Source organism: Microtus pennsylvanicus, chromosome 6 (assembly GCF_037038515.1).
Source record: "Microtus pennsylvanicus isolate mMicPen1 chromosome 6, mMicPen1.hap1, whole genome shotgun sequence".
In the NCBI taxonomy this organism is placed as follows: Eukaryota; Metazoa; Chordata; class Mammalia; order Rodentia; family Cricetidae; genus Microtus; species Microtus pennsylvanicus.
In genome coordinates, this window is record NC_134584.1 from 92,364,897 (window position 1) to 92,388,752 (window position 23,856).

General features: G+C 42.3%; 1 protein-coding gene across 3 annotated transcripts in view; it reads right to left on the reverse strand.

Moving 5' to 3' along the window:
- Tox3 (TOX high mobility group box family member 3) overlaps nt 1-23,856 on the reverse strand; it is a 107,594-nt gene that overhangs the window by 27,189 nt on the left and 56,549 nt on the right. For all 3 annotated transcript variants that reach the window (XM_075976844.1, XM_075976843.1, XM_075976842.1), the window contains exon 2: nt 745-807. In XM_075976844.1, coding sequence (XP_075832959.1) covers nt 745-789 — 45 coding nt within the window. In that variant the 5' untranslated portion in view covers nt 790-807. The remainder of the gene's footprint in view (nt 1-744; nt 808-23,856) is intronic.

Consider the following 23,856-nt stretch of genomic DNA (forward strand, 5'->3'; position numbering starts at 1 on the left):
GTAAGGAAATAGTAGGAACAGCAGTTAAGACAATACTTATCCCATGGATCTCCACAGACCAGCACAGAGCAGGAGTTGAAAGGGCACTGTGTGGAGAGCCCATCACCCAGAACCCCAGCTACACCCAGTGACAATCACAGGCTGACCATGTCTATCCATAGATTCAGACACTAAATCGTCTCTAGTTGTACATCTACTATTTGAGCATTGTGGTAGGTGATGGGGCTCTAACAATAAAATACTCATTGCACATCACTCTGGAAACCTAACACTGTCTGCCACACCTCCCTGAGCCACGAGACTCAGGAAGCTATCCTTAGAAAGCTAGGAAGCAAAATACTTTCTATTAAAGTCTCCAAACTTAAGTTCTCTGCTTAGACAGTCAGGAAGGTAGGTAAGTAGGTGTGTGTGTGTGTGTCTGTCTGTCTGTCTGTCTGCATGCGCATGTGTGAGCGTGCATGCGCACACTGTCTATTACATATTTATTACTGCTCGGGCATGTCTTTTATTCCATCAAGAGATTCTCTTATGCTCCAAATGTTAACCACAGCCTGTGGATAGCTATAAAGCCTGGCTGGGTTATTTTCTTTTCCAATTGGCTTTTCTCATTTTCCTCCAAAGTTGTTACCCTGTGCCACAGGAGAGGAGAGAGAGAAATCTGATACCATGCTTTTCCCTTCAAGCCTATTAAATTATCTACACAACACATAAAACATGGACAGACACGGTAAGACAGACACCTACCTCGCTGGCAGCAAAGAAGGCATTGTTTGCTTCAGCCATGTTCATGTAGTTATTATTTCCAAACTGAAAAAAAAATTGATTTATGTTAATGGGGAGCGAAGTAGAACCTGTAGTTGTTTATGTAATACTCAGAAGTGATTTGGAAAGAAGGCCGGGATAATGGGGCTCATGGGCCAAACTAGGAATGTGAAGCTGTACCTACTGTCAACCAGCTCCTGACGCCACTAGAGCACGGAGCTCTGCTGTCGATAATTCTAGAAAATAGTTGCATTTCTCCCCATGACTGATAGTGAAGGGAGACAATTAGAAACATGTGGCTGTCTGGTCACTAGTGTGCCATTTATTAAACTGGCATTTGTCAGAGATTGGGGAGCCAAGGTGTTCCCAAGAAAACCACTGGGCCATGTTTTAAAGGAAGTTGGAGTTTTCTATCTTACTTTTCAAAAACAGGTGTCACAAGTATGGGCAGGCTGAAAATGTGAATTAAAGGGAATACAATTCAATTTCTAGGACTCAAATTCTATGTGCTGGTGAGTGGGGTGTGGTATTAATATAAATAAATACGACGAAAGACTATTTCTAAAATCTCCCAGCGGAGCTTAGCGTCCTACCTAGCTCTATCAGAGCGACTGAAAGCCGTGCCATTTGATCTCTCCTTGTAACATTAAGTGTAAAGAGGTTTAGAAAATAAGCAGGATGCGATGAATGCAGCCATTTTTATTTCATTCCCTAACACAATGGCCCGTTCATATCATCACAAATAAGACTGTATCAGCATTTCAGACATAAGCTCTTTACTTCCAGGGACCCGTTACCAAAATGTAAAACTTGGATTTGGGCAGAAATGTATTTTTAGGTTCAAATGGTCTAGGTAGGCACATTTCATTACTTTCAACATTCTGCTATCTGTCTGGCAATATGGGAAGGCTCTGTGGGCATAATTATCTGGACTTGTGTTCTTTTCATGATGTTTAAATGGTAAGAGAATGTCCTTGTATCAAGTATTCAATTAATTTCATTTAGTGCATCAAAAGAAGCACAGGTGTGGTCTCCAAGGGGATAAATGTATATAGTTATTTTCTAATATATATTAAAGCTAGCAGTTACAGTACAGTAAAAAGTATAATTTCCCCAAGAGATTAAGTAGGTGGATCAATGGATGGTTGAATGAATGGATGGTTGGATGGGTGAACGGAAGGACAGGGTTAGAAATATGTACATAGATACTCAGATACATATGTAGGTTGATTAAAGGAGAAAATAGATAAGCAGATATGGAGAACCCACGTCACCCTCCCCTCAGTACCACTTATTTCAGAGAGGCTCTCTCCAACTCTGAGCCCACAGGAAGCAGGACTGACATGGTACATGTCATGTGTCAGGGACCCAGGAACAAAACAAGACTTACAGGAAAAACACTAATGACTCCAGAGTGTTGCTAAGGTTTACAGAGGCAGCGTCAACCACCACCCAACACTTCAACACACACAATGAGCTACCAGACAGACTCTCCTCCAGTCCTCCTGCTCATCCGGGTGGATGTCTTTAAGCATTTCTGAAAGGTGTACTCATTAGCCCTTAAAGAAGACCTTTATCTGGCTTGTCTGAAGGCATGTGATTTCAAAACGTACGCAAGGGTGCAGAGGTTCGCATACACGCATACATACACACACACACACACACACACACACACATGCATGCATGCACACATACATTTCTCCATTTTCCATGTGTTAAAAATACGTCAGAACAAAACCCCACAGGCTTCTGATGCACAATTTTTTTCATGAAATGTTCAGGCCTATAATCAAATATGACCCATATCTTAATCTATATACTTCATGTTCCAATCCTGCCCTGCCCCACCCGCAAACTGCCTGGCAGCCAGTATCACAACTTTAACATTATTTAAATGTAGGCTTTGTTGAGGAATTAGAAATCCATTTAAGGCGAAGAGCTCATTATCAGAGAGTATTTTTTTTAAGATTAAACTCACTTATTATCTAATAGCACCTAGAACAACAAAGGAAAATAAAATGGCCATTAAACTAAAGGCCTAAACAATTCAAAAAAAAAAAAAAAACCCAAAAAACAAATTAAGCTCAGAGTGAAATAAGAACTGGGTTAGAAATCCTCTTCAGAACAGTTAGTATGCGAATGTAATTACTGAAGAAACTACAGCTAATCAGCTGTGAATTGTATCCATTAATTAGTATTTGCCCTGGAGGAATGAGAAAAATCAGTAACAACACTGGCACCCGCACAGCTCTGAGGAGCTGCACGCGGCCGAGCCGCTGCGTTTAGTCAAGCAGGTAGCTCCAGCGGTCCACGTAATTTGAAAAGCTCTCACCTGGAGGGGGGGACTTGGAGCGGACAGAACCCTCCTTGCGTATCTCTTGTATCTGCATAAGGCCTTAATTAATGGCTTTTAATTTGGAAGCACTTGATGATCGGGAGGGAAGAGTTATAAATCATTTCAAATAGAAGCAAGGGTTTCTCTTCCACCTGGGGTAGAATATGTCCTGCTTAAAAGCAGCCTCCAGACACCGGCTGGTGGCAAGAGATTGTTTTTCTTCTGCACATGGGACTGTAGGGGTATAGTTATACCAACAACAAAAACAAGACAAACAAACCAAAAAACCAACAATTCTTTATCTGGAACCCACATTTTATTGAGTGCTGTGTATTCCTTATGGGCTACGTCCAGTCATTCTAGGAGTCAGAAGAAAAGGAGTGGCCCTTTGAGATTTTGTTTTTTGTTTGCTTATTTGTTTGAGACACCATCTTGCTATGGAGTCCAGGCCCTCAGAACAGTTCCTACTCATCTTGTGTCCGCCTCTTGAATGCTCAGCCTCCATGTGCTCCCTGTTTATTTCATGTTCAATCCTCCTTCGGTTGTCTGGTGTTTAAGAACAGACCGAATTCTGAAAGGAAAAGCACTCCTTTGGGGTAGAGTGCGAATATAATGACCTAAGAACAATTAACTTTGAGTTGTGTACAATTAAACTTAGGTTATCTTCTAGAAGGCTGTGTGATAGTAAAAGCATTATACTATACACAGGCTCCAAGTCTAGGGGAAAGGGCCTTAACTGGGCTCCCCACTAACTGTAGGACTAACTGTGCCTGGCATATCAGAAGCAGTTCGGTATTTGTTGAAAAGATGAAGAGTTGATCCCATCAAACCTGAAGTAACCCATAATCACCGCTGCTCCCCAACGTCACCTGTCAATATTTTAATGGTAACTAATAATGAGTGGTACCCGTGGAAGCCTTCTGTACGTATTTTTTCTTTTCATTTCCAAAAGTGGGACTAAATGCAATCCGTTTTTCCTAACAGTCAACAAGACAGAGGTATCATCATACTTATTTGCTCTAGATCATCTAACCAAGGGTCCCAAGAGTCAAGCCACCCACCCCAGCTGACTTGAGCATGCATCCTCCAGCCTCACTCCCTGCATCCCTCCCATGCCAGGACCCATATACACTTGCTTGACTCTTCCACTTGGCAATCAATTCAAATTTCAAACATTAGCGTTCACTCTCTGATTCCTAGCTGGACTTTCCCGGAGGGTATTCTGGTGTTCCAAGTCCATTATGATGTTCCTCAAGGAAAGGGTTCCACAGTCCCACATATCTCAGAAAGGGTTTGTGATGAGCCCCAATGTTTTCTATGAATCTAAAGGCTGTTGGTTTGTTCAATCTGCAAATGACTATATGCCACTGTTTAAGCTGCTACGCTAGGCCTGGAGACACAAGGGTGACACAGACGAGGTTGCCATTGACTACTTGTTTTTTTTTTTTTAATGGAGCCCACAGATACCTTGCACCCTCCAGCCCACACCACCAAAAAGAACAATAACCCTGTGGACCTCTCCTTTTGTTTACCTCATAGTAACCAAGCTCTTAGGGAAGCCTTGCTGCAAAGACACTGGCAATGCCCCGCCCCCCCCATCACATACCTAAAAGCCCATCTTAAATATACACTGTATCAACATCTACACACTTAAAATATACACTGTATATACACTGTATACACTGTATTAACATCTACACACTTAAAAACCAATCATAAGTTTCTAACGTTCCCATCCTATGTCACCTTAACTTGGTCTAGCTCCAAATTTCTGACATTCCTCCAAAGACCCCTACTCAGTCATATAAAGGTCTTCATGCATTCTCAAAGACTCAAAGCAAAATATTCTAAACAAGTACAATGCATGAGGGGGCACTTAATTACTGTGAAGGACACACAGAAACACCATCCAAGAGAATATCTCAGTTCCTACGTCTTAACGAGAACACATATGTGGGGCTTTTAACCTTCACAAGGAGCACACAAGCGGTAACAGGTCCTTATTCACAATGACAAACTCCAATAGATGCTATCCCAAAGACTCCACCCCTGAATACGCCATTACAAAGGAGAACCCTTTGCACGTGGAGCCCGTCTCCTAACGGGTTCATGCAAGAACATCCCCGCTGTATGCAGAGGTGCATGTGCTTTAGCTGCATGGTGAGCAAGTACGGCTTCAGCAAACACAATTTCTGAAGGACATCAATTGAAAAGGAACGGTGTGGGGTTTTGTAAAAATGCACCTAGGAACATCATGGCCGTGGCCCATGTGACGGTGGGAAGTGCCACAGTGAATTCATGCGGATTGCAACGTCTGGCTCAGCTAGCAACAGGCTTGGGACAAAATAGAACTGCAGAGACAAAACCCCATCTGTAAGCAGAAGGTGGACACTTGAGCTTGGCCAGGCCGCAGCATCATCGTCACTGAAACTATTGTGACACCCCTGTGAAGAACTGTATAGACCTCGAATAAAGCAGCATTAACAATGGGATCTCAAACAGCTAAAGGGCACAAATTTAATAGTTTAAAAAGGTAACCCTTCAAATTCTCCTCGTTCCTCATTAAATTTGTTAGCAGACACCATCCAGTTTGATGCCTCACCCAGGCATCTGTCGAGTTACTTCCACAAACTATGTAGTTACCGACCACGAGTGCCAGGCCACCTGGTCGTGGGATGGAGAGGACAGCAGGTGGAGGCCACTGCCTCTTGATGGCTCTGATAACTATATTCTAGGAAAGGGCTGATGACGCCAAGCTGCAACCCCACTGAGGACCAGAAGTCCACAGGGAAGCAAGGCTGACATGAAACATGGGGGCAGTGCTGAGGGCGGCCATGGGCAGATTCAGGGCACCCTACTAAGAAACGAAGGATGATGTGAGCTCGAAGACCATCTACGGTGTCACCCAAGGTTGGGGGTCCAAAGGGAATCTGGGAAAACACTTGATCACAGGTGCGGGAGTGGTGTGTATTACACATACACTGTACACCTCTTAGAGTTTGAGTTCTGATCCCAGGCTAGGTTTGTGAGAATTTTTGTACCTATGAATAAGTTATCTGACAGGATAACCTGAGGCAAGAGTGACTGATTTGGGCTCCTGGTTTCAGACCATGAGAGTAAGATGTGAAAGAGCAGAACAGATTAAATTACCATGGTCTAGAAACACTAAGGTACAGGAGACACAGGAAGTGGCTACTCACAAGGGCCTGCCTCCAGTGTCCTGCTTCCTCCTGCTAGATCCCACTTCCTAGGGTTCCTAGAATGTTCAAAGGAAGTGGCACACAATGCGGTACCACGTGGACAAAACATGAGCCCATGGGCAATACTTCCTATTCAAAGCATAAAAGCATTTGCAGTATGCTGACTAGGCGGGGATGTTTGGTAGGCTTGATGTCTTAATCACATTTTCAATTTAGGATATCCAAATTGAGATATTTTTGATCTATGATATTTTCCAACGTAAATTTTACCAGCAAAGAGCATTTAACTATATATATAGTTAAATATATATGCTGGTAATTAAGTATATACAAGTATATGTGCATTTATGCAGAGAATCACACACATACGCATAATTATACGAACACACATATGTACGTGCCTTTTGACAAACTAAAATTGCCCATGTCTTCTGCTGAACCTTAAAAAGTATGACTCATATATTCTGACTTGGATGGCAGCAGGCATTTCAAGCATATAACCAATGCTGAGCCCCTCGTTTGCTCCCTCAAGCCTGACTTTTGCGGTCTTTTTCATCACCTTCCATGGGGAACTGCCTCAAGTCAAGTCATTCTTGAATCTATGCCTTTTATCCCTTTGTCCCATCAAATTATTAGTAGATCCTATTGGCTCACTTTTCTAGTTAAATTCGAGCAAACCACTTGTATCCACCTTCTATGTCTCCTTCCACAGAAGACCACCTGTGCCCACTTCCTACGTCCACCTCCATGAGACCCAGCCCTGCCTAAGTCCACTGTCTTTTGGCTGCAGGAGCCTCCTAGCAGGTTAATTCTACTCCACCAAACTTTCAACAGACACTGCCACAGAGGCCTGGGTCACCTGACCCTGGTTCAAAACTTCCCAGGACCTTTGCATTGGCTCAGGCAAGAGGACACATCCTTGTAATAGCTCTTGCTTCCTTCCTAGCATCATGCAAACATTCTTATTGCTCTTGTTAATTTATCCTGATGACCTCCTTGCTGTCCCAGCAACACCCCCAGACCCATACCTACCTCAGGGCCTTTGCACTGATTGGTCCTTTCATCTGGATCACTGTCTCTCCAAATAGCCCCACAGCTTATTCATCCCCTCCTTCTGGGTCTCTGGATGCCACTGTTCAATGACAATCACATTTCTGTACAGCCTCCTTCTCCAATGCTCTTGATCCTTCTTTTCCCACTCTACCTTATCCATTAACACTTTATCTTTATCTATTTATTTACTTACTCATTTATTATGTATGCAGCATTCTGTCTGCATTCCAGAAGAGGAGACCAGATCTAATTACAGATTTTTGTAAGTCATCATATGGTTGCTGGGAATTGAACTCAGGACCTCTGGAAGAACAGCCAGTGCTTTTAACCTCTGAGCCATCTCTCCAGCCCCGCCCCCTCCCATTAACACTTTCAATATTATACAGTACAGCCATCATTTTCCTCCGGTTATGATGTAGGAGGGTCTTCTATCTATCTATTGCTTTCATTGGTTAATTAATAAAGAAAGCTGCTTGGCCTGATAGGTCAGAACATAGGTAGGCAGGGAAGACAGAACAGAATTGTGGGAGAAAGAAAGCAGAGTCAGGCAGACACCATGAAGCTTCGGCCCAAGATGGATGCAGGTTAGGATCTTTCTCCTTAAGCCACCATCTCATGGTGCTACACAGATTACTAAATATGGGTTAAAGCAAGATGTGAGAGTTAGCCAATAAGAGGCTGGAACTAATGGGCCAGGTAGTGTTTAAATGAATACAGTTTCCGTGTAATTATTTCGGTAAAGCTAGCCGGGAGCCGGGCCGCAGCCCACGGCTCCTTTCACTACACGGCTACCAGAATATAAATTCAGTGAGGGGACCATTTTGTCCCTTTGCTACACCAAGCCCTGATGTCAAAAAACGGTAAATAGTAGATGCTCAGCAGATCTGTTCTGAATGACCCAATGAACTTCTGCATGAGAAGCCACAGTTTTCTCCAACAAAAAAAAAAAAAAGAAAGAAAGAAAGAAAGAAAGAAAGAAAGAAAGAAAGAAAGAAAGAAAGAGAAAGAGGGAAACATACATTCTAAGAAGTACTGCCGCAAACTCTAGAGACATCCATCTGGAGAAACACTGTACCCTGAAAGAACTATGGGGCAAATCTGGAGCCACACTTAGCAACAACTCTGTGCATTTCTGAGAAGCTAGCAGGGAGTATTTAGAATACTCAAAATGCAAAGAGATAATGCATGCATGCTGGGACAGAGGTGCAATCAGGGTCATCCTAGACCTGACCATTACAAGGTGAACTGAAATGCCATACTGTGCCTGTGAGTATGGACAATTACTGAGTCCACTGAACAGAAAAGATCCATGTGTTTGTTTAGGAGGGTAGGGTGGGCTGTTGGGGATGGACCCATTGGTGGCAAAATACAGACGGCTATGACCAGGTGCACTCAGACAGGCAGAGTGCTGAGAGAAAGGGACCATGAGACGTCAAAGCGGAAAGGCTTCAGATAGATATTCAACTTAATGACTGATTTTTTTTTTCTAATTTGAAATACTTTCTTTGAAAGAAATGATCTTCGGTCTAAATCAGTGTTATTCAAAATGTATAGCCAAGGACCAGAGACTAACTCAATGCCTGCCCAAGCATGCAATTACCTGACCCCACCATGGACGGACTGTATCAGATTTTAAGTCCATGGGACTCTAATTTAATGTTTTATGCTTTTCTCAGGAACTGTATAACATGCCAATATTTGTCCAGTTTGTTTTTGACTAATACTTTGAATTTAAAAGAGGAAGAGGGAGGGAGGAACAAACAAATCTTTTTTTCATCTCCTTCCTAACATTTTGGTTTTTGTTTTGCGATGGGATGCCAATGCATAGTATAGACTGGCCCCAAGTTGGCCATTCTCCTGCCTCAAGACTCTTGAATACTGGGCTAAAGAGTGTGCCTCATCATTCTGGCTTTAAAGGAGATTTCCTAAGCCTCTGGAATGATCTAAGGGAGATGCTGAGGTTACATAGTATTTTGTTATTGTTTACAGTGATACAGGAGTTTGTCATCTCTCACTTTTCTCACTCACAGGAAAAGGTCACCGTTCACGAGGCGGACATCCATCTAACTCTCTTACCCTCATCACCAGGACAGCCAGAAACACCCATAGCTGTATCAAGAAGGCAATGTAAGCTCTTCTGTTGGAGTTTTAGCAAGTGGTGTGGTCACACGAGTAACAGTAAAATCCTAAACATATGGGCGCAACTCAAACACAGAGGCCTTCGGATTCTCATGATCTGGATGCATTCGAGTTTGTGAATTGTACAACCATCTGGACAAACTAACAGTGTTAGGGGAAAGAGACACTTGTTTAATATAAAATACATACATCTATATATGTATATATGCACACACACACACACATATGTGAGCAAAACGGTTTCAGAATCAAGAGAGCTAGATGCCAGTTAATAAGACTTATCTGGAGGAATGTATTCTTTCTCTGCAGAGGGTATCAAAGATGCAGCTGCTGCTTTTGCAGGAATGGCAGTGTGGTAGAGACAATGGGCAAGAAAAATAAGGCAACGTAAGGACCAAGTTGGCAACAAATAGTCCTCAAAGATAGGGAAGAAAGAATCAAAAAGAAATGGCTGCGCAGGAGAACAGGTCTTAAACTCAGGAAATGGGCAAGGGGACAGAGAACCTCAGGCAGGGGTGAGTGAGGTGGGCAAAGCTGTGGACCTAACCATGCACAGGGAATGGATAAAAATCTAGATAGGCAAGTGAGTAGGGAGAGGAAAGACAGGCAGGGGCAAATGAGGGCCAAATGGTGTGGAAAGTCCTTCTGTATATGTGTTGTTTTTATTGGTTAATAAATAAAGATGCTGCTTTGGCCTGCAGCAGGGCAGAATAGAGATAGGAAGGAAAAACTAAACTGAATGCTGGGAGAAAGTAGGCAGAGTCAGTGAGAAACCATATAGCAGCCACAGAAGACAGATGCCTCCACCAGAGCCTGCCCAAACCTTACTGGTAGGTCAAGAAGCCGTGCTAAACTCTGTTCTTTTGTGTCTAGAATTCCTTTCCAAGCTTTTTCGGGTTTTACATGGATTTAACTGGCCCACACTGGCATGACAATCTGTTGACAGAGGTTTATTCCTATCCAGTTCTGCAGCCGTTAAGTCCCAAAGAAACACACAGAGGCCTACATTAATTATAAACTGGCTGGCCTATTAGCTCAGGCTTCTTTTTAACCAACTCTTACATCTTAAATTAAACTATTACTATTAATCTGTGTATCGCCATATGGCTGTGTCTTACCAGCAACGATCTGGTGCATCTCTCTCCTGTGGGTGGTTACATGGCGTCTCACTGACTACGCCTACTTTCTCTCAACATTCGGTCTAGTTTTCCCCACCTAGCTCTATTCTGCCCTGCTGCCAGCCAAAGCAGCTTCTTTATTCATTAACCAATAAAAGCAAAACATACACAGAAGGACTTCCCACTCAATTTCTCTTTTTTTGTTAAATAAAAAGGAAGGTTTTAACTTGAACAGAGTAAAATTACACATAACAAAACAGGTATCAAGCAAGAATTGCAGTTACAAAATTTATATCTACTTTAACTCTTACCATAACTAAGGAACTCTATAATTATCCATTCTTCAACTCCATCAAAGACCCAGAAGGATATATTACCACCTAAGTTAACAGGAAGTGCACTGTAAGCAACTTCCAAAACCTTAGAATTCACAGAGTCATCTTGCTGCCTGGACAGTCACCCAAAGTTCTTCTGTAATGTTTCAGCATCCATCTTCAGCCTACAGGTCTACAGTGCCCAGCAGCTTTTTGCTCTGTTTACTTGTAGAAAGCATAGATGTAACTCCTTTAAAGAGGTTTCCTGACTCAGTTTTGGCAGTAAAAACTATGCAGCTTCCTGGTTTGCCAGCACGAACAGGTCTGAATCTTTCAGGACTCACTATAGAGCATTTAAATTGGTCTGTGAGAAGTGTGCTACAAATTGCTTAATGGTGACACAGACCTGCTGCAACCCTGGATCTGGGGCAGAGAGAATGGCTCTCAGAGGCAGTGAATATGTCTCTGCCATGTTGGACTGGGTGGAGCAAGCAGGCAAGACCACAGAATGGTCCTAGCAATGCCTGCTTAGCATTAAAAAATAAGTGCCCCTGGTAAAAAAAAAATCATAGATACATGTGCAATAAAGACAAATCCAGATGAAAAAGACCTCTAAATAGGTCACAGTGTTGGACAAATGTATTTAGGATTGGAAGAGAGAAAAAAAGAATACAGACAGTTATAAAAACTAAACAAAGTCTTTAAAGAGACAGACTACAGACAGTCACAGATAAAAGCAGTAAAAAAAAAAAAACAAGTCACATAAAGATGGAATATACACAGAGAGTCTGGGCTATGTATATTATTGTGCTTTCTTTGAATTTTTGACTGTAAAGGAGCTAAGTACAGAGAGACATTTAATAGTATGGGCTGCTAAGCTTAACCAACATATATATTTTAAAGGTGTCTTGACTTCAATATTTAGGATTAAGGATATGTTGCTTTGGAAAGGAGGTTCTGCTTTTGTTTCCACAGAAGATAAGAACCTATGGATTCCTTCCAGGCTAATGCGGTTTGATGGACCAAGACCTCCTGAAAAGTCTTCATGAACACCCACAAGATTACTTCATCCAACAAAAAGCAGGAAACAATTTGGAAAGAACTATGCCCAAATTCCCAAATATTGTTTATAAATGTTTGTATACATTTAAAGGGGGATATGCTATAGAGATTTGCATTGGTATGAATCTTGGTTTATTGATTCAAACTTAAGGTCAATTTTGTTATATGTATATTTCTGCTCTTAATTAAGATATTGTGTTTGTGCAGCTCATTTAAAAATATAATGTATAATTAAGAAATATAGGTTAATATATAATTATCTATAATACTCAATCTTGTAATCATGTTAGTTAGGTTTTCTAGATACATAGAGATATATTTCAGTTAGATATACAATCTTCAAACCTTTGAAAAACTTAAAAGAATATGGCATTTAAAATGTTTTAAGAACTTAAGACGTTTCATGACAATGAGACACATCTGCTCCTGGCATCACCAATTACTTCAAGAGGAAGATTGGCATTGAAGAGGCTCCTTATAGAGTTTGTTAGCCATTTGTACAAAAAACTGTTCCTTCCTGAACTGCTTGATGTTATGTTGTATGAACTGGACATGCAGGACCCACAGAAAAATGACTGCTGATCTTGCCTAAAGGTGAGACAGTCCTTCAGTATTCCTGATTCATGAAAGAGTCTGCCAGACATTCTGCAGGTCACAGAAGAAAGCAACTGATGGACTTTGCCATTACAAGGCAGAACAGATTTTCAAATTTCCTGCTTTATGGAAAAGTCTGCTGGATACTATGGGCCTGTAAGCCCATAGATAACATTAGATGCCCCAATGTTACAGGAGAACTTTGGGTGACTGTCCAGGCAGCAAGATGTCTCTGTCAATTCTAGAGTTTTGGAAGTTGCTTACAATGCCCTTCCTGTTTACTTAGGTAATATTATATTCTCCTGTGGTCTTTGATAGAGTTGAAGAATAGATAGCTATAATTATAGATTTCCTTATTTATGATAAGAGCTAATGTAAATATAAATATTGTAACTGTAATTCTTGCTTGATACCTGTTTTGTTACATGTAATTTCACTTTGTTAAAGTTAAAACCTTCCTTTTTATTTAACAGAAAAGAAGAAATTGTGTGGGAAGTCCTTCTGTGTATGTTTTGCTTTTATTGGTTAATGAATAAAGAAGCTGCTTTGGCTGGCAGCAGGGCAGAATAGAGCTATGTGAGGAAAACTAAACTGAATGCTGGGAGAAAGTAGGCGTAGTCAGTGAGACGCCATGTAGCCGCCCACAGGAGAGAGATGCACCAGAACATTGCTGTTAAGACACAGCCACATGGCGATACACAGATTAATAAAAATGGGCTAATTTAAGATGCAAGAGTTAGCCAATAAGAAGAAGCTAGAGCTAATAGGCCAAGCACTGATTTAATTAATATAGTTTCTATGTGGTTATTCTGAGTCTGGGCAGCCGGGAATGGATGTGCTGCTTCTGCCAACAGCCAACTTTTTATTCTTAAATGTATTCACAAGGGGAGGCCTATAAAAGAGTCTGCTGGGAGGGGAAGATATCTCTCTATAAATGCATACTTGCATATATATGCCAATAATCTGAGGCACACAGAAGTCATATTGAAAGAGACCATGAGTGCTGGGGATGTGGCTCAATGGGAGGTATCTTCCCACCATATGCAAAGGCCTAGATTCTATTCTTAGTGCTACACACGCAGAGACAAACAAAAAAAAACCCCAAAAATGGAAATTTCCAAGTTGGGCATGAGGGTGCACATGTCCACACTGCACACAGACAGGTGGAAGGGAGGATGAAACATAGGAAACACTTTATCATGAGACTGTCAGGATCCTAGGCCCACCAAACTAGCTGGGGGATGAGTTCAAGATCCTTGCCGAGGTACAGACAACCAGGTACTGGTACAATCCATGTAATTCAATTCTCTGACCTGTAATACCAAGATAAAAGGTCAAGAGCCTTGTGAGATATTGAGAATTAAAGGGGTTAATGCATAAAATGCCAACTCTTTAAAATCATGTTAGTAGTCAGGGGAAAAGTCCAAGACAGATCAAGACTGACTGCTGTGGGCCCTGTGACAGTCAAAGAGAGCTCATTACTTAAAAACCCCAATGGCAAGGCTGGGGAGACGGCGTTTCAGGAGAGTACTTGCTGCTTGGGCTCAAGCATAATGGATCTAAGTATTGATCTCTTAGGAAGCAAGGTAGTGGGGGAGGCGGAGTAAAGGCACCTGGAATCTCAGCATGCAGGAGGTTGAGACAAGGGATCCGTAGAGCAAGGTAACTAGCCAGACTAGTCAGGATGTTGAGTTCCAGCTGCAGCAAGGGGACCTCCCCCAGAATAACTCAGAGAAGAAACCCAGTATCAACTTCAGGCCTCCACACATGCACCAGAGCACACACATGCCCACACACATACATACCACATACACATACTTATGCAAAAACAAACAAACAAGACAACAAAAAATAGACAAGGCTTCCCTGTGATATCCAGATCAAAATGCAAATCTTTTTCCAGAGTAACAAGTCACCACACACCCTAGCTGATCGAGCTTCCCTGAACTCCCAAGAGGGCTGGTCTTGCCACTAGGCTTCAACCACATTGCCCTGGATGTCTCCTGGGCCCTTCCTTGAATCACTGGATCAGAGGTCCTGGCCTGGTTCATTCTGCCGTTTCCTTTATGTAAGTTTCTGTATGTTCATTCCTCAGCAAGGCCTCTCTCTGCTGAAGTCACCTACATCCTACACACCTACCTTCACTACACTTCCCACAATCCCATTTTCTGTCTTGTTGGGATCACAGCTCACTCATCACAAACTGCCTTTCCTGCACTGACGTTTGTTTACTGTTGGCAAGGTCGGTGATGACAAGCATTTCTTTTGGTTCAGTGATGTTTCTTTTCACCACGAGATAATTAATGTCTGGCCCACAATTGGCGCTCGGTGCATATATAGGATAGATAAACAAATAGGTGAACAAGAGAGATGTCAGTTCAAATCCCAACTCTGCCATGTCAAGTTGGGCATCGTCAGGTGAGTCCTGCCCTGATATCTTTGATTTCCTTCTTTGTAAGGATGAAAGGACAGAATTTTGTGGGAATGGACTGTGTCAGGGGAAGCAGAGCGATGCCAAACCGCCAGTCAAGGACCCCATGAAGAAAGAGCCACCGAAGAGGAGAAATCCTGGAATGAAGGAACTCAATAACATGGGTAAAAGGAGGTCTCTTTGAGGTGCTTTATGTAATATTTATAACTAGCCCATTATATAATAGAGTGCAATAGATACTATGCTAAAAATAAGTTCTGATTTCTTCCCAAGACTCTGCTAATGGGAAAGCAAGATACAATTCTCCGTGATGGGAACAGCATTGGGTATGTATGAAAGAACTCTCCCTAAAAAGCCAGAGGGCTCTGAGAGGAGTCATGTGAGAGAAGTATTGAGGGGCCGTGGAAACTTGCCTGGATATTAGAGCATACTGGGAGAGAAAGACACTAAGGAGAAGCCCAGTGTCATAGCGGTGGGTGGGGCACACCAAGAGACAGGAAGACAGCATTCATGGCAGAAGCAGTGATGGTCCAGGAGCATGTACATGTGTACTAATGGGGAAGATTGAGCCTCAACATCAACAAGGATAATGGGAGCCATGTGCATGTCTGTGGAAGCAGAAAGACTGAACATGGACCATCTGGACTGTAATCTATTACCATGCCTGTCTCTCTGCTGGACTCCTTGGGGGCAGGGGCTGAGCCCATCAGAGCCTGGCCCACAGGAAGTCCTCAAATAATAATGCCCCAGCCTCAGAGTGGTTAGGGATGTGTTACTAAGCCACTTAATATTTTCCATTTTCATCAAATGTCAAGGATGAGTCAGTCCACACTGAAGTCAGGTGAACCACTGTTCCTGCGATTCAATGAAGCCATAAAACAGAGTAGAAATGTAAAGTCAGAGAAGATAAAAATCCAGCTTGTTTTCCTTGTACTGTCAGACTTTGTAGTTTTATCAAATGATTAAGGAGCTCCAGCACTCAGAAGGCAGGTGGATCTCTGTGAGTTCAAGGCCAGCCTGGTCTACAGAGGGAGTTCCAGGACAGCCAGGGCTACACAGAGAAACTCTATCTCAAAAAAAAAAAAAGACTCCCAAAGGGTCTCTGAAGGCATGTTTATACTGAGGACCCTTATTTCCTAAAGGACATGAAGTTTCAAATTATAAAAAAAAAAAAAGTAAAATGAATCTCTTTATGTTTACATGAAGAGCTTTTGACTAGTTACAAATGTCTTCAATTCAGTGATTAAACTCTAGTAACCAATGGAAAAGCGTCTAATTATGATTTACTACGAGTGCCAGAAAAACATCAATGCCTCCTAGAAGGTCTCCTGGCATTGACTTATAAAGTCTAAGATTTGATGTTCTATAGCCTTCATATGTTCAGCCATCTAAACTAAACATAGATAAACATGTAAGCAATAAGTAGTAGATAAAATTATGCACACAAGTATATAGATTAGTGACTCTCAACCACGAGCAATAGTGTTCCCCAGAAAGTGTGATCATGTCTGCTGTTTACCCAGAGGGTGGGGACCCAGGATGCTGCAGGAAGGGCCTCAGTAGAACCATCGTACCCAGATCAAGAGTGGCTGAGAAACCCAGACTCCTCCACCCAGCAAGCATAAATAAAAGACCAAAGGCAAGGTATTAAAAAGATAAATAGCACAGAGCTATTGCCTCTACTCCACCTGAGCACCAGTGTGCTTTCTCAGGGAGGTGACTAGGCCGATTCCGAATATCTCTATGCACAAGATTATTGATCGCAATCAAGGTAAATGTGTTTCAAATCTGTATCGATAAGTGGGTTGTCAGCTATAAGCTTTATGTGTATAAATATCCACTGGTTTTATTTTCTTTCTGATGAGAATAAGTCCAGAAATAGAAATAGTTAAAATGTCCTTCTAAGGCTAACATTTTCCCCAGAAGATCAATAAGCCCATAAATCCTTCATGTAATATTTTAAGTGACTCAGTGTGTTTATTCTCCAGACTTAATCACATCTGATAAACCAGAGATCTAAGGCTTCCTTAACTGAAAAAACACCAATGACAAGCTCACAAGCATATATAATACAGACTGATGTATAATCATTTAAGTCCAGCAGGATTATACCAGCTCCAGGAATGTCTATAATTCATGACCATGACTTCTGAGAGCAAGCCTCAGAAACTTGCTTAGAAATTTTCAGAATCTGTGCAGGCACAGGTACCACTTTGGTCAGAAAGATCATGCCGGGGCTTCACTGCATAGCTGAGGAACCCTCTCTGCACACACCACAAGAACACCTCGGTGCCGTACATCTTCTTGTAGTTTTAGGATGACACAAATACTGGAAGGACAACTTTTTCTTTTTACCAAATGGAGGATGGTACAGCCCGTACTATCACCTTTCTCTGTGTGACCAGTGATGTTTGTTTGTCTAAAACCTTCACGTCGGGAGGGCTCACCCGAGACAATAAATCCACTTTTGATGTGGTCGTAGGACATATGGGGGCAATCACATTCCTCTCAACCAACCATTCCCAAGTGTATGAGTTAAGAATTTATAGCTTATATTTATTTTTAAGGGCGGGCTTTTTGAAAAGCAGTTTTTGAGTATGAGGCTAATTATTTCTTAAACATCACTATAAAAATAAAATCTCTTCAAAGCAGGGCCACTGGCTTCTATCTTGAAGACAAATAATGAAATTCGGCCAAGTTGTCCAGTGTTAATCTGGTACACAGCTCAAAATTATTTCAGCGTTTTATATAAATAACTGTGAAAATAAGTATTTCTAAATAAAAGGCTTTTTCTTCTTAGGCTCCTAGGCACAGCACACTAATACATTCAAGATTACCTTCATGTTTCCTTTCATGAATCCAAAGGATGTGATTATCTGGCAATTTGTGAGCCGCTCTTCCTAAGTCACCTATCAAATGTACTCACCTCAGCAAAAACTCAATTCTATTCCACAAGAGCGCCTCAACCAGATGGAGGCACCTGAAGGAAGCTGCCGGTGCTCACGCACCCAAAGGGAAGGAAAACACAGGAAAAAGCACGAAGCATTTCAGAAGACTATCGGTGGTGATGCTGCCTTTGAACCCAAGGCTATGAACACTACCTTTAAAATACTGTCATATTATCTCTATTATATTATGGCTACATTGAAACATTTTTAGGAAAAAAATTCCTGCTTAGGAAACAAGGGCGAGCTCCTTGGCTCGTCAATAAAAGGTGAGTTCCTTGTTTAGAGCGACTTCTCTGTAGCCTGTAGCTACCACTTATTCTTAACAAAAGGAACTATTTTTCTTGTTATGACTAGCGGAACAGTACATGCATATATACACATACACACATACACAATATATGCATATGTATGTGTGTATAGATATATGCATATGTGTGTATGTGTGTGTATAGATATAGGCATATGCGTGTATGTGTGTGTATAGATATATGCATATGCGTATGTGTGTGTATAGATATAGGCGTATGTGTGTATATGTGTGTATGGATATATGCATATGTGTGTATGTGTGTGTATAGATATATGCATTGTGTATATGTGTGTATAGATATATGCATGAGTGTATAGATTATATGCATATGCGTGTGTATAGATTATATGCATATGTGTGTATAGATATATGCATATGCGTGTATGTGTGTGTATAGATATATGCATATGAGTGTATAGATTATATGCATATGCGTGTATGTGTGTGTATAGATATATGCATATGAGTGTATAGATTATATGCATATGTGTGTATAGATATATGCATATGTGTGTATAGATATATGCATATGCGTGTATGTGTGTGTATAGATATATGCATATGCGTATATGTGTGTGTGAATAGATATATGGCACATAGAAAAATTACTGCACATTCCAAGGTGCTGGCTAATAACTGAAGGAAAAGCTGAAGTCATCTATTAAAGCCAAACTATAAAATTCCTTGGCCATAATAAAAATAAGTCAGAGGTATAATATTTTTAAGAACAGCAGCTGCCTTCATATCAAGATTAATATTGAAAGTAACCCCCATCTAATGGGGCCCCTGGGATCTGTAGCAGATTCCATGAGGGAGATCCATCTGGCACTGGCCGTAAGCTGCTCCCCGCGACTCCACCACACATGCCACTCCAAAAATACACCCTTGCTGATAAACCAGGCCCCGGGGACCACGCTGACTGCCCACAGCATTTCACTTGTATGTTTTAACAACTGTATCGAGAGTATAAAAGCTGAGTCTGAGTATCAAAACACACAACTGAAGAACTCCATCAAACAGGTGTGGAACTGCGGAAGTCTCCACAGAAGGCATCAGGGTTCTCCACAGGTGGGGACCACTCTTGGGGTAAGTCAGAGTTCTTCACCAGACTGTGAGGAAGGCACCAAGAGCAGAGGGTGCCTCCCTCCAGCTCCACTGTCACCTCCCTACAGGTGCTTTTGGGGTGAGAAAGAAACCTTCACAGTCCAGTGTACTCATGCTAGACACGATGCCAAACTGCCAAACGATGGGAAAAATCAGACATAGCTGGGTTTTGTTTTGTCTGGAGATTTATTTTTACGTGTGTGTGTGCATGTCTACAAAGATGAGGGAAGGTACTGGACCTACTGGAAATAGAATTACCAGTGACTGTGAGTTGCCTAATGTGGATGCTGGGAGTTGAACTTGGATCCTCCGGAAGAGCAGCAAGGCCCTTAACTGCTGAGCTATCTCTCCAACCCACGGGCTAGTTCTTAAATACAAATTTGTTTTCTTTCATCAAAGAGATGGGATTTAGTTCCTCGTGAGGGAACCTGAAGCGACTATTCTGTGTGTCACGTGGAACAATATAGAGTGTGACTTTGTGACAAAAACTGAGCAAGAAATCTTCAAGGCAGCCTTAAGAAAGATGATGGGAGGTCCAGGTAATAACACGGAGTTTCTGGAAGCAGCCACATTACTCAAGAAGAAAATGGCTTTGACACTAAACCAAATGTAACACATTGTGAACAAAACCTCGGGGTCATCAGGCCTTACAGACTCAGATCCCATAAAAAGTCTCTCCTAGAAGAGCTCTTTCCCTAGAGTTAGCCCCCATAAAAGCTAAGCAAGCACTCAAAAAGTTTATCTTCAGTATGTTAATTTTATTTTGAATCATTCCAAAGGGGTCGTCTGTAAGACAGAAGAATTTTCTGATGTAATGGAGAGGCAGATTCAAAGCCATATATGATAATCTATTTCCTTCCTCCTTTGCTTTTCTGTTCTATGCTTTCTAAAATTAACACTTATCTGTCACCAGGAAAATGTGTCTACAGTGGGTCTTCTCAGAAAGGATATGCTTAAACTCCACCCGCTGGAAGCAAGGAAGTAAACACCAGTTCTGAAGACAAAAGCAGCCCCGACTTTACCATCCTTCATTTCCTCATCTTAGGACACATACATCCTAAGGAGTTCGCTGCAGCTGACAATACAAAAGGAGCCTCCAAAAGATGGCTGCTGACTTCCAACACATCCAACGCAGTTAGTACGGAGAAATCAGGCAGGGATGAATGAGTAACTTCACTTGTAAAGTGCGCCATGAAGCCAGGGAGGAGAGTGAAGCAGACTGGCTAAGAACAGGGAAACTGAAGGCTCCACCATGGAGCCTGCATTCAGAGGACACCAGGGTGAAATGAGAGGAAAGGGAAAGGACCACAGAGATTTACTTGGGGACTTAAGGGGTGCAGAGAGGGGCGGGGGAGGGACTGTCAGCAAGACTTCTAGGTTTGGCGCTCCAGAACCTATTGTGTGCCAAAGTCACTCAAAAAGCAGGAAGCTGGGGTGCGGTGCATTTTAAACTTATTAGAACTGAGAGATCTTTGCAGTTGATCAGAAAGTTCTAGATTCGCTTTTCCATGTGAGACTATTGCAAGATCCACAGGGACAGAGCTTCCATGAAACCTCAAATGTAAGTAGAGCTGAGAACTGGGATCTCCCAGAAGCCCCAGAAGATCCTCTGTGAACTCCAGTAGTTCATGGCCGCAGGCTTGAGCTCAGGGAAGAGTAGCCAGAGCTGTAAGGAAAACTTAGGAAGATGGTGTTCCTGCTGCCAAGAGGAACATAAGGAAAGAGCAGCGATGCTAAGTGCCGCAAATTCCGAAGAACAAGGAGATTGACATATGCCTGCCAGACACCATGATGCCGAGGACATGGACCTATCCAGGCGCAAGGAGCAGGGATATAAGGGAATAGCTGCAACCACTGCCTCCGGGAAACTGTGAGACAAGACAGATGTCCACACAAAACCAGACCCACAAGAAACCATGCAAATACTCAGCTCTGGTTTTGCTGAAACAGCAGAGAGTCCCTTAGGGCAAGAGAAGTTTGTGCATAAAGAAAATACAAACTTCTCCCAGGAAGCCCTGATTCTGATAAGGGAACAGATTATAAACATTATGCCCTTAGTGTACAAACTGTGTCTCAATAGAGAAACAAGCCAAGATTTTACAAAAGAAAATCCCCAAGACCAACTGGGCAAACTGATCTTCTTATATTTCAGTAGAAGATCTAACATGTGGGATTAGTGAGGGGGCTTGGTCACCAATGAGACAGGACAATGGGTATACAGCCTACGAATTGCTCATTTGGGGAGCTAAGTGCAGAGTGGGACTCCAGGCCTGCTCCTCCATGCTATACCCCCCCCCCCACATACACACAATAGCTCAGATGCTACCAAAGCAGCTGAGCCACAGGATAAATTCAAACCACATACACACACAGGAAAGAAAGGAGGTCTACTTCATCTTGATGTGGGAACGCATGCTCCCTTGTGCCCTTCCACAGCCAGGAAACACAGTGTTTCATAAGGCAATGTGGATCCATGTCACCTCATGTAAGTATAGTCCAAAATTAAAAGCATGTGCACTGAGCAAGAAACACCTCTGGTCCCTGATTTTATACATGTATGAGAGCTGTAAGGATGTGTTCATAAGAAAATGACACTGGGCTGGGCGGTGGTGGTGCACACCTTTAATCCCAGCACTCAGGAGGCAGAGGCAGGTGGATCTCTGTGAGTTTGAGGTCAGCATGGTCTACAGAGCGAGTTCCTGAACAACCAAAGCTACACACAAAGAAACTCTGCCCCCCCCAGAAGAAGAAGAAGAAGAAGAAGAAGAAGAAGAAGAAGAAGAAGAAGAAGAAGAAGAAGAAGAAGAAGAAGAAGAGAGAAAGAAGGAAGGAAGGAAGGAAGGAAGGAAGGAAGGAAGGAAGGAAGGAAGGAAGGAAAGAAAGAAAGAAGGAAGGAAAAGAAAAGAGGAAAAGAAAAGAGGGAAAGAAAGAGAGAGAAAGGAAGGGAGGGACGTTAGCTCAAATTAATGGAACTAAAGGATTCCTTCAGTGGCTGGGGCACAAATGTGTACGTTGGAAAAGGACAGTGTCCTACATTTCAGTATTGCTCTGAAAACAGGGGTGATGGGAGGGGAGGGAAGACTATCAGACTGGATTTTACAGTGAAAGCTAATACATAAAACGTTAACTAGAAACTTGAGAATACTTCAAATAAAATTTGAAAGCATTTTTCACAAAACAATGGACTTAGATAAGCAATGTCTGGTCACTTTCAAATGACCGGTTTTATCTGTGGAACAATGAGAACTCCTACAAGCCTATGGTATTTGGAATCAAATAATAAACAACTACTAGGGAAAGTTTCTCTCCATTCTGAAAGTTGGAACAGAGAAAATTCACCCACATCAAATCCTTGCCCTATCCTGGAAAAAAAAAATCAACAAAAGGTAAAGCTTCTAGGGGACAAACTCCAAAGGGAGCTCACTGTGGTCCTCTCTGCATGTGACTTATCTGGATATGGAGTCTTGCGTTTATTTCAGCTGTTAAATACATCCCACACCTCTTCAACTTCAGCCATGGCCTCCATCGGAACCTCTTCCTCTTCCCACATCCCAGCATGAGTCTGCCTTCCACCAGTGGCCTCCTCTGAAGGGCCAAGCAACCATCTCAGCCCAGGACTGGCCAACTCTTCCATCAGCTCATACGGGCAATTATCCCACCTTTCTGCAGAATCTTCAAATATTTCTTCCTCTCTATCACGCCAGACCATGTTAATAAAGTAACTTTCCCCATTATTACATCCCCCACACTGGAATCTAAGAGCCAGGAGCACCACGGCCCCAAAGATGCTCCTCAGAACTGATAGCATGTAATGTGGAGACGGTGTAAGTATCTGGGTTTCACGTCTCATTCCATCACGAACTCGAAGAAACAAATTTACTGGGAGAGAAAATGCAAACTTTAGGGAAAACAAAACAAAGCAAAAAGACCACACCCAGGAAAGCAAAAGACAGAAAAAAGGCCCTAAAGTTGCATATTACTTGGTTCTATCTAGAAAAAGAGGAAAATCATATGGTTTAAAATCTATAGCTGACTATACTATTAAGCAAACGGGAACTGGACTCTTACAAAATAGCATACATGTAAACAAACATCCATCTGCCCCACCACACACACACATAGAGAGAGAGAAACACACACTTAGTGATCCTTGGAGGTGTAAGCACCAGAAATAAATATTCCCCCTCCTGAAGGCCCCGTTTTCTCATCATGAGGTCTCTAGTTTCAGCGGAGCCTCTTGGACACCCAGCAACCCCGTAACTGCCTCCAATGGCTACCATCCTACACAAAGGTGCTTGGCTCCAATTCCTACCCAACCCATCAACAAAATCTCAGATCTTCGCATCCAGACTACATGTGCAAACATACATGAAGTCTCTGACTGTCGCCCCAACTACTTCAATTGTCTCTTCTTCCTTCACCAGGGGAAATGCCCTCTTCTGCCTCAATTTACCCTCCAGGGTCTACAGTCAGCCCCGTCCTCACT